General features: G+C 56.0%; 1 protein-coding gene across 1 annotated transcript; it reads right to left on the bottom strand.

Moving 5' to 3' along the window:
* Window positions 1-4,308: 4,308 nt before the first annotated feature.
* On the bottom strand, window positions 4,309-8,572 carry MEX3B (mex-3 RNA binding family member B). Its single transcript, XM_075558064.1, has 2 exons — window positions 7,946-8,572; window positions 4,309-7,129 (listed from the first exon to the last, which is right to left on the bottom strand). The coding sequence occupies exons 1-2, from the start codon at window positions 8,220-8,222 to the stop codon at window positions 5,676-5,678; spliced, it is 1,731 nt and encodes a 576-aa protein (XP_075414179.1). The 5' UTR covers window positions 8,223-8,572; the 3' UTR covers window positions 4,309-5,675.
* Window positions 8,573-10,400: the final 1,828 nt, after the last annotated feature.

Raw genomic sequence — 10,400 nt, 5'->3', positions numbered from 1 at the left:
CCTTATTCCCTAACAAGGAAGCCCACTGGTCTCTTGGGCTAAGTGCTGGTTTGCTAACCGAAAGGTCAATAGTTGAACGGACCAGATGCTCAACAGGGAAAAGATGAGGAAGGCAGCTGCAGTCGAGAAGACAGCCTTGAACTCTGCGGGACAGCTCGACCCATCCTACAGGGTCGCTGTGAGTCAGGAGCCAGTGCAGGGCAGTGGGGTTCGCTTGGGCTTTGTTCCCTTGCCTAGGACAGAGGATGGCCTTCTGGAGAGGGCCTGTGGTCAACATGAGATTCCCTCAATCACCTTGCTCCCCCAAAACCTTAAGGACAACCCCTCCCTGCCTTCATTTTGGTCAGCGAGCTTAAAGGCCCCTTGAAAGGAGTCGCATTTGTTCATTTTTTAAAGAGAGAAAAGGTCTAAATCCCTTCTCAAAAAATCTCACTGCTATCACGTCCATTCTGACTCCTAGGGACCCTGTTGGTGTCATGTGCTACCCATTGTGCTGCTAACCACAATGTCAGCGGTTCAAACCCAGCAGTCACTGCACGGGAAAAAGAGGCGGCTTTCTACCCCCTAAAAGAGATACCATCTCAGAATCCCAGAATCCCATAGGGCAGTTCTACTCCCTACTACGGGATCACTCACTGAGAGTCTAAACGCCGTCGTGGTTGGACTGTGCTGATGAGAGCCCATTTTGGTGATATGGAGAAAGAATGGCATATGGGAGGAGTCCTGCTGACGCAAAAGTTAAGCACTTGACTCCCACCAGAGAGTCAGTGGTCTGAACCCATTTGCAGAAGGACATGGCATTCCACGCCCCACAAAGAGTGCTGCCTGGGACACTCTGTGGGGCGGTTCTACTCATAACAAATCCTATAAGGCAGCAAGGAGTCAGAATCCACTCGACGGCAGCAGGTGTGGTCCTGGGCCGTTTGTGAACCATTGAGAAAGAAGAGTTGTGGGGAATAGACTCCTTTCCAGAGTTTCTCCATAAAATGGGTCTGGTGGCTACAGGAAGCTGGTGATGCAGCAGAAAAGGCACAGGCTGGCATTAGAAGGCCCAGACTGGAGTCTAGGGTGATGACGCATTGAGAACCAGCTACTATCCGCAGGCATATGAAAAACATAGGCCTGCTTACAGCCTGACTGGGGGAAAGGACTGCAGGAGAGAAGGGAACTGAAGGGGCCCTACAAGTGTTATTCATTGTGTGCCACCTACCACCACTCTTTGGAGGACAGGCTTCCTTTGCTGTGACCACAGTGTTCAGACATGAGCCTTGGCCTCCCCCGTGATGTTCCAGGGGTCACTTGGTAGCCTAGGAATATCACTGAGGGTCAAGATTTAGACATTTCAGGGCACTATCACCAATCGCAAGGGATCACACATGGCAAGCAAGATATACGTGCTTTGTCTACAGAGGGGGTCTCCATCCTGGGCCAGGCGATTGATTCTTAGTTCTGAAGATTCCCTGTGCATTGTGGGATGTTTAGCACCATTCCTGCCTTTGAGTATTCTTCCCCTCCCACCCAGTCCTGTCAGTGTGACAACCAAGAAGGCCTTTGGACATTGCTCAATACCCTGAGGGGCAGAGGCGCAAAATTATGGCAGGACGAAAACAACTGGTCTATGCAGAGGGTACATGAAGGTTGGCATCAGAGAAAGAGATGACTGTTAGCAGTTGCAGGATTCAGAGCAGGTGTGGAGGTAGAGGGGGAAGCTACTGGTGGTCCGAGGACATCAATGTGCCTTTGCCACCTAATGTCTCCAGGCAGAGGACACACTCAGTGGCCACCTCCTCAGTAGCTACAGGGGGCCTGGGGGAGGGGGGCAAAGGCCTGCTTTGGACCCAAAGCTACCACCACCCAAGGCCACTTGCATGTGCCCATAGCCCCTGCTGAGGACAAGGGACTGGGTCTTGAGAGGGGGAACCAGTGTCAGACAGTGGTTGTTTCTCTCAAGAAACCTCATGTATTAGGAATGGATCCCCTAAACTGCACGTCCAAAAAGAGAGCCTCACATCTGATCTTTTTGAGTTGCCCAAAGCAACATATGGGCCCCGCCCAAACCATAGGATAAGGACCCACGAGAAACGCAACCAGTGGGAAGCATTTGGTCTTTCCTTGCATTCCTTGTGCTAAAGAAGAAAACCAAGTGAGGGCACCAGAGAAAGTGGAAAGAGAAAAAGGTTCTAGGCATTCCCAAACAGCTAAAGGAAATGGAGGGAGGAGTGAGGGGAGACTTGATATCATCTCTCCTTGCCAGGCCTCAGGTAATCCATTACGTGGGAACTTTCCATAGTTGAAGATCACACCAGCAATTGTCCAAGCAGCGTCCTTCCTTCGCCATCTCCCACCCCCAAGACCAGTTGGCCTGCCTTTAGAGCACATCACTTAAACCTAATGAATCAGAGCTGCTGGCCCTGGTGATGCAAACAGCTAGTGTGCTCAGCTGCTATCCAAAGGTTGGAAATTTGAGTCCACCCAGATGCCCCTCAGAAGCAAGGTCTGGTGATCTACTGCCAAAAGATGAGGGCCAAGGACAACTCAAGCACAGTCCTACACCTGCCACTTGACGGGAGCGGCGTGGACTCCGTAGCAATCGGCCTGCTGTATGTCATTTTTTTTGGTTTGTTTATTTTTTTAAACAGGACTGATTCCGACGGTGACAATTTTCTGGATGATTAGAAAGTAATGCCAAGGGGAAAAGAAGGCCTATCAGGAAATGTCAAAGACTGTTCTTTGGATTCACCTGTTAAATGTTACCCAGCAGCACAGATTAAAATAAATGCCTGCCAAATTCGAGTCCCAAACTAGATTCTCTCCCCTGCCCCCTCCCCACACACACACCCAGGGTGGGGGAAGGAGGATCCCCCAGGAAGTTTGCTGGCAATGCCACCGCCCAATCTGGTCCATTCTGAAAGGTATTCTCGGAGGCAGGGTTCTTGTTAAGTGAAAGTGCCTGTCTCCTCCCCTGGACAAAGCCCACAGGCAGACAGCAGGTGTAACCTGCCCAAAGCAAACACAAACCCCCTCAAACAACAACAAACAGTTAACACCCTCAGCCTGTCAACACCAATTAGTCTGCCTGGCTGAAGAACACCTATTAAGCCCACATCCAGCAAGACCCTCTGAAAGAGTCATCCTGCAGCCTCTCCCAAGGCAAGCAAAGGTGACTCAGTCACCAGAGACCCACTCCTGCATGTGGTGCCGCAGCCACAGGCCCTGAGGGCATTAAACTCTTCAAGGCTGATGCAGGGGGGTATTATAACTTTATTGGCTTATGAGCACTTTTGCCTCCACTGGCCCCTACTTCTAAAATATCTTTATTTTACATGAATTTGTACTCCGCGTGATTTAGGCAAATTTTAGTTTTTTGGGGAGGTGGGGGGCCCAAACATGGAAAGATAACTTTTCTGACACTAAAAGCTCTTCTCTGGCTCCTGAGTCTAGCGTTATGGAAAGTAAGGCCTGATGGCGAGGTTGGCCCGCCGCTGCATGCGGTAAGTTGGTGTTCAAGCTGGCCAGTCCCTCCGAGCGAGGGAGATCAGACTATTTCCCTAACCCCACAGCCCCTGCCTGGGAAAAAGATGAGGCTTTCTGACCCCGTTAAGATTTACAGCGACCCTACCTAGGGTCGCTGTGAGAATCCACTCAACGTCATTGCTAAGCCCCACAGAGCAGTTGCCCTCTGTCCCATAGAGTGACTGTGAATTAGAACTGACCCCCTAGCAAAGGGTCAGCAATGGGTGAAAGTGTCATTGACCCCCAAGCACGATGCCTGCTGTGTCGATTGAAGGAATTAACTCTGATTCAGAAGCTAATTATGCAACAGTATTCTTGAATGTTAAACCAATTGAGCCTATTGCCAAGAAGTTGATTCAGACTCGTGGCGACCCCTGTGTGTTACATGTAGAACTGCTTCAAAGGGTTTTCTTGATTATAATCTTTACGAAAACAGATCTCCAGGCCTTTCTTCAGAGGTGCTGCTGGGTGGGTCTGAACTACTCACCTTTACACCAGCAACCACCGGCAAACCGCTCGGACCACCCCAAGACCTCAAAATACTGCCACCCATGGCCTCACCATTCAACCAAATGCAACTCTGGCCCCTTTCCAAAGAGGATGAAATGGTGACATGATGTACCCACCCAACTGCTATGTATTCCAACGCATCACTTAAAGGTGATTTCCTTACAGAGTTAAGGCTCCAAGAAGCTTTAAAAGAAAAGATCCAAAAAAAAATCAGGTCACTACACAAGATAGTTTTTCTTCAATATTTTATTTATATAGAAATACTTAAAAAATGAAGTAGCACCATTACTTAAGTTTTACCTTTATTATGTAGAACTTTAAATGTCAGAAAAATAAAACTCTTGATACAATTTCAAATCTTGTCTCAGCAAATATAATATTAGTATTTGACCATGAGGTTAAAGGCCCTTTATCATAAAATAAAATATACTTTGTTTTTAAACTTTGCTCAGTAAAGTACATTTAAGCTCAAGTAACGTCACCTACATATACATAAACAAGTGGTAAACAAATGTATTAAAATAGAAATACTAAAACTATAGTGGTGCAACAGAATCTTTGTAACTTGCACTGAATTCTATTTATACAAATGTTAGGAAGCGTCAACAGTTCCTTTTGACACGTTTATACATTTCCGTTGTTTGTATTGTTTTTTTTCCTTTTGTAATAATATAGAATAAAATATGCTTTCTATCACTGAATAGAAAATATGCTGGGTGAAGTAGATCTAGAAGATTTGTCTGAACCTATAAAATCTCCATCCCAACAGAATACTGTTCAAAACATTACACATTTTATGGTTTGAATTCCATCACAATTGTGTGATTATTAAAATAATACAGTGTTCTTTGCCATAAGGCCATACTAAAATAAAAAGATTTAACCCAGCTACAAAAAAGTTCACTGAACTTAAATTAAAATACTTGTAAACATCTTTGCAATATGAAATATAATTTTTCAAGTCAAAAAAGAATAAAATACTTCAATCTGTATTAATGCAATTTCTCTTTAAAACTTTTAAACGTTTTTAATATATAAGAGATATGTTACAGTTTCTTTAACTTTTAATAAAGCTGCAGTATCCTGGTTTCACAGGAACTCCTGGCCCTTCCACGAACATTCGAAAAGGGCCCACTGTGTTCTATTAGTAATCGTTTTAGGGACCCACCGACAAAGGGGGACACAATACACAGTCCACACATCCCATAAGCACTATTATTATCATCTTCGTCATAATAATTATTGTTCTCTCTCTTTTTTTAACCTACTTTAAGAAAATGGAAAACTTGTGGGTTTTTTTCTTTGTAAGCTTCCTATTAGGTACAGTGTAAAAACTATCATTACTAGAATGTCGCCGTTCCTATTATGTATAGAGCATGCATTTCGGTGGTTCAGAGGTTTCCCAGGCCACAGTCCTCCTGAGGCAGATAGATATCCGGGCAAGTTCCTTCGTTTAAAACTTGGACATTTCAAAATGAGCAGATACTACAGCTTTCCAAGCTCCTCTCGGATCTGAGTGTGAGCTGACAGATTGGGAAGAAGGTGGGGCAGGACGAAGAAGGCGCGCAGGCGCTAGGGAGTGAGGATGCTGGACGGAGGGTTACCCCTTCTCGACTCCCCGCGTTCTGGGTGGCCATACGCGTGCGCTGCCTTCATGAAAAGATGCGGATGGCCTGAGTGACTGCCGTGTGGCAGACGGGGCACTCAGGCTCGCTCTTCTCACAGATGCGGTTGGCGCACTCCATGCAGAAGAGGTTGTGGCCGCAGGGCACCAGAGCCGCGATCACTTCGCTCTCAAAGCACACAGAGCAGTCGCGGCTGCCCTTGCGTCGAAGCCCGGAGGAGGAAGATGAAGAGCTGGAGGAGGAACTGGAGGAAGAGGAGGACCCCGAAGTGTCCGAAGGCTGCAGGCCTGGCAGCTGCGTCCCCAGCCCATTGGCATAAGCGGCGTAAGCCAAGCCACCACCGCCGGGGTCGCTGCGCACCCGGCGAGCCAGGTGGTGCTCGCCCGTCCCAGGCGCCATGTGCAAGGGCGGGGACAAGCGCGGGCAGCTGGTGCCGGGGTGCAGCCGTCGATGCACCAGCAGCCCCAGATTGGCATTGGAGGGCGCGGTAGCGCCGCCCCCGGGAAAAACCACCGAGGAAGAAGAAGCAGAGGAAGATGCTGAGGAAGAGCAGGAGGAGGAGACGGGAGCTGCTGCAGGTCCGCCTCCGGGGGACCTCTCGAACTGGGCCCAGAGGAGCGGCGCCCCAGGAGGGGGGGCGGGAGCTGGGTCGAAGGAGGGCTGCAGCTCAGGACAGCCGTCGGGGGAGGGCACCGAAGCTTCCCCCGCTGCGTAGGTGTACCCATTGCCATTGTTGTTATTGTTTCCGTTATGGGCGAAGCTGAGCGCTGGGCTGGGGGGGCTGTAATCCGCCAGGCGCGGGGTGGCGGCTGCGCTGCCGCTGGTGCCCGCGCCGAAGTAAGAGTCCGTGGAAGCGCTGCCAAGCGAGCTGGAGCTGTCGTTGCGGTAGCTGGAGAAGGGCTTGCGGCCAGGGGTGGGCGTAATGCTGGGGGTGGGTTTGCTCCAGAGGCTGCCCGGGCCGGACCCGCCGGACCCGTGGTGCAGGTCAAAGCCCACATCGGTGCCGTTGGCGTGGAAGTCGTTCTCGTCGGTAAGCTCGATGATGCCGCCGGTGCGCAGGGCGATGTGCGCTTCGATCTCCTCGCGAGCCCGGTCCACGTTCTCCGGCATGCCGGTCACCTCGAACACTGGCTCCTTGTCACGGCTGGGCGTCACGATGTACGTGTGCGTTTGCTGCTGTATGCGCTTGATTGTGGCGCCCTTGGGCCCCACCACGAGCCCTACCACGCGGTAGGGCACTCGCACCTGGATGGTGGTCTGCCCCGGCAGGTTGGGCGGCCCAGGCACTGCCCCGTTGAGAGCAGTGTTCTTATTCCGCGAGGCGCGGATCATGGAGAAGTGCTCCGCAGCGGAGATGATTTCCCTCCGAGCCATGGCCACATCCTCCTTCCTGCCAGTCACAACAAAGACAGGCTCCTCCCCGCGAACTGGGGTCTTGATGTAAGTGTTGGTCTTCGCCCGCAGCGCTTTGATTTTACAACCTGGGAGCCAGGGTGCCGGGGAGAAAAAGAAAGAGAAAGAGAGACACGCCCATTATCCCGAGGTAACCGCGGAGACCAGGGACATCCCGGGTCCTAGGCAGCGGAACGGCAGGCCTTGGGATGGGCGGAAAGGGGGCGGCTCCCTCACTGACCTGGGGCCGCGCCACCGGCTGGAAAGCTGGTTCCACCCGTGCGGCGCTCGAGGAACAGCCCATTGGCTGTCTAGCCCTCCCCCAGTGACTGCAGTTGTCCCAAGCCAAACCCGAGAATCCCAGAAAAGTCAGCTGGGAGATGCCACTGGAATCCAGCGGGGCGCGCCGTCAGCCTGGAGGACGGAGCGAAGGGGTTCCGGGAAAGCGACAGGAGTCGCGATCCCCCCAGTACGAAGGGCTGGAGGGGGGCAGTTCTGGGACCCATTGTTCCTCCTCTGGGCTCCATTCCGCTTTGCAGAAATCCAGAATCCTCCTCCCATCTGATGCTCACTCCTCCTCCCCACCCCCTCCCAAAGGACCGATTCCCTGGCCCCCTCCCCCAAGGATCTTCTATTTAAATAATATTTCCCGGGGCAGGCTGGGTGGGGGCGCTTAGGGAGAAGACAGTGATTTTAGCAGGAGAAAGTGCATCCCAGCGTGGCCGCGGCGTGGCTCTGGGAGACAGCCTGCCTGCACTTTCTTTGTCTAGGGCGCCGGCCCATCTCGCGGCTCTTCTTCCTTCCTAAGGCTCCCGGAGCCGAGAATTCCGCTCCCGCACGCGCGCGCTCTGCGGGGCGGTGGCCCGCGGCTCCCTCCCCCAGCTCCCCATCCCCGCGGGACCCACCTTGCCTCCCCACGATCTCGGCGACATGCTCGGAACTGGGCACCGGCACGCACTCGGTCATGTTCACGCTCTTCTTGCGCGGCTCGCTGTCGTAGAGAGAGGCGCCCTCGTCACTGTCAAGCCCCAGCAGCGAGAGCTGGTCGAGCGCGAGCTGCAGAGCTCTTTGGTCATCCAGGGTCTCTCCCCCGCCACCGCTGCCGCCGCCTCCCCCGCCGCCGCCTCCCCCGCCGCCGCCGCTGCCGTTGCGCTCCAGGTCTGCAAACAGCGAGCTGGGCATCGCTCGGCCGTGCGCGCCGCGCCCCCGGCCGGCCCTGGGCTCGGCGGCGAGAAGCTGCGGCCACAAAGACAGCCGGGAAGCGGGTGGTCAGGGGCGGGGAGGCCAGCCGGCTGCAGAGGGCTCCGTTGCTCCTTTCTTGGAGCCGGGAGGAGTGGGTCGCTCCGTGCCGTCCGCACCGGGCAGTGGCTGCAGGAGCCCCTGCCTGGGTCCCCACCCCAGATCTGCTGGCGGGTGGGGTGGGGGCAGAGTCGAGCGGCGGCCGCGCGTGCCCCCCGACTGCCCGGCTGGCTGGCCACAATGCCGATCGAGAAGCGAGCAGGCGAGCGACAGCAGCGTTTCTTTAAGGAGCCCCTCCCCGGCTCCTCCACTCCCTCCCTCCCGCCCGCCCGCCCGCCCTCACTCAGCGCTTTTTCCTCCTCTCCTCCCCGCCTCTTGACTGAGCCTCTGCAGCCAGACGGCTCCGGAGGGGGACGAGGGAGGCGCAACGTCACCGGCGGGAGCTGACACTACAATGCTACTGACACTATCGCTGGGGGAGGCGATTGGCGCGCGCCGGGCCGGGGGCGGGCGGAGGCCGCGGGCTCAGCGAGCGGAGAGCGCGCCCCCCCTCCGCGCGCTCGCCGCAGCCCGCCCCATCCTCCTCCGGGCCGCGCCCCTCCCCCGCCGCCGCTAACGCCTCTCTTTGTTGTCTAATGCGGGACGGGCAGGCTCGGGACACTTGTTTGTACCTATCGGCCCTGGACCAGCACCGTCTCCCGGTTTCCTCCCTCGTCCGCTGGAGAAAGGAAACACGCGCCGAACTCTGCTGCCAGGGGCCCGGCGCTAAAAGAGCGGTCCTTCCAAAGTCCCGTTAATGCCCCCAAATAGGAACCAGCCCCGGAGCGAAAGGTGTGACTGAGTGAACGGCCTATCGTCCGCCGAAAACGACGTTCAAGCTCTCGGACACGGCAAGTGGGGCTCCATGCCCTGGAGCATAGTGACAAAAGTGGCTCCCGGCGCGGGCTGCCCACCTGCACCGGCGCGCAGGAGACACAAAGGCACACGCCCGCACCGCCACCCGCGCGCGCGCCCGCGCCCGCATTTCGGTCCCCTTGGGCTGCACTTTGCCCAAAAGGACCTGCAACTGCGAATCAGAAACGGCCAGAACCGGCTGCAGGGCTGGCTGTGCCCGCCCAGCTGCCAGAGCGACCTCTGGAATGCTTGTAGCCAGGGTCTCGCACACGCCCAGCGAGCCAGCCGAGACCCCGCGGGCGCTGACACGCGCGCGAGCGCCGCCGCGCAACCACCGTGGGGGGTGGGGGGGAGGACGCTCGGCCACAGCGCCGGCGGGCGGCGCGGGTGAGCGCTCCCAAGGCTCCCCCCACCTTTGCTCCCGGCTGGGCATGCGCCGTGAGCGCGAGAACCCGACGGGCCCTTTAAGGCTCGCGCGGAGGAGTGCCAGGCCGCCCCGCCCGCGGCCCCGCCCCAGCGGGAGGAGTGCGCTCTAGGCCCAGCCGCTCTTTGTGCGCTTCGCCCGTGGGGGTGGCGGCCGAGGGAGGGCGCGACGGGACCGGCCGGCGGGCGGGGTGCGCTCAGCCGGCGGGGATGGCTAGGCGCGCCCCCTCCCGGATCTCCCGAGGGCCGCCTCCGAGCGCGCGAGGGAAGAAAAGAGGCTTTGAGCGGCCGGCTGCCCGCCCGCCGCTCCGGTCCCTCCGCTCGGTCCTCTTGGGTCCCCGACTCGAACGGATGCCCCTCCAGCCCCCGCGCGCGCACGCGCGCGCGCTCCTTTCCTTTGTCCCGATTGCCGCCTCGCTCGCCGCATCTCCCGAGCCCCACTACCAGCCTTTCCGCCGAGCGGCTGGAGTCGCGGTTCAACCCAACCGCCCAAGTTTGCTCTGCGGGACGCCCGTGAGGACAATGAAGCCATGTGGCCGCTGCCGCAGACGGGCTTACTCGGGAGACCTCGTGGTGCAGCCAGGCGATCCTGGGGCTGGGAGGCAGAGGCTCCCCCAAGCAGAGGCGTATCTATGGAAAATAGCGCCAAGGGCTCTTAGTTTTAAATTGCTGCATGATCTCCCACTGCTAGCGCTGGAAACTGTGATGGCCGCACCCATCAAGTGACGCCCAGAGCACTTGCCATCCCTGCCATCCCTTAGATGTGCCCGTACCCCCTAGCTCCCCTGCGCGATGATCCCGAGA

This window comes from Tenrec ecaudatus, chromosome 9, assembly GCF_050624435.1.
Source record: "Tenrec ecaudatus isolate mTenEca1 chromosome 9, mTenEca1.hap1, whole genome shotgun sequence".
Taxonomy (NCBI): Eukaryota; Metazoa; Chordata; class Mammalia; order Afrosoricida; family Tenrecidae; genus Tenrec; species Tenrec ecaudatus.
Note: the sequence above shows the minus strand (reverse complement) of the source record. Positions and strands in the feature narration are given on the sequence as shown.

What these genes read in the sequence shown, in the direction of transcription:
- MEX3B (XM_075558064.1), bottom strand. Translation starts at nt 8,222, where the DNA reads ATGCCCAGCTCGCTGTTTGCAGACCTGGAGCGCAACGGCAGCGGCGGC. An exon ending in CGAGATCGTGGGGAGGCAAG is followed by an intron (nt 7,130 to 7,945) that starts GTGGGTCCCGCG and finishes CCTGGCTCCCAG; the next exon opens with GTTGTAAAATCAAAGCGCTG.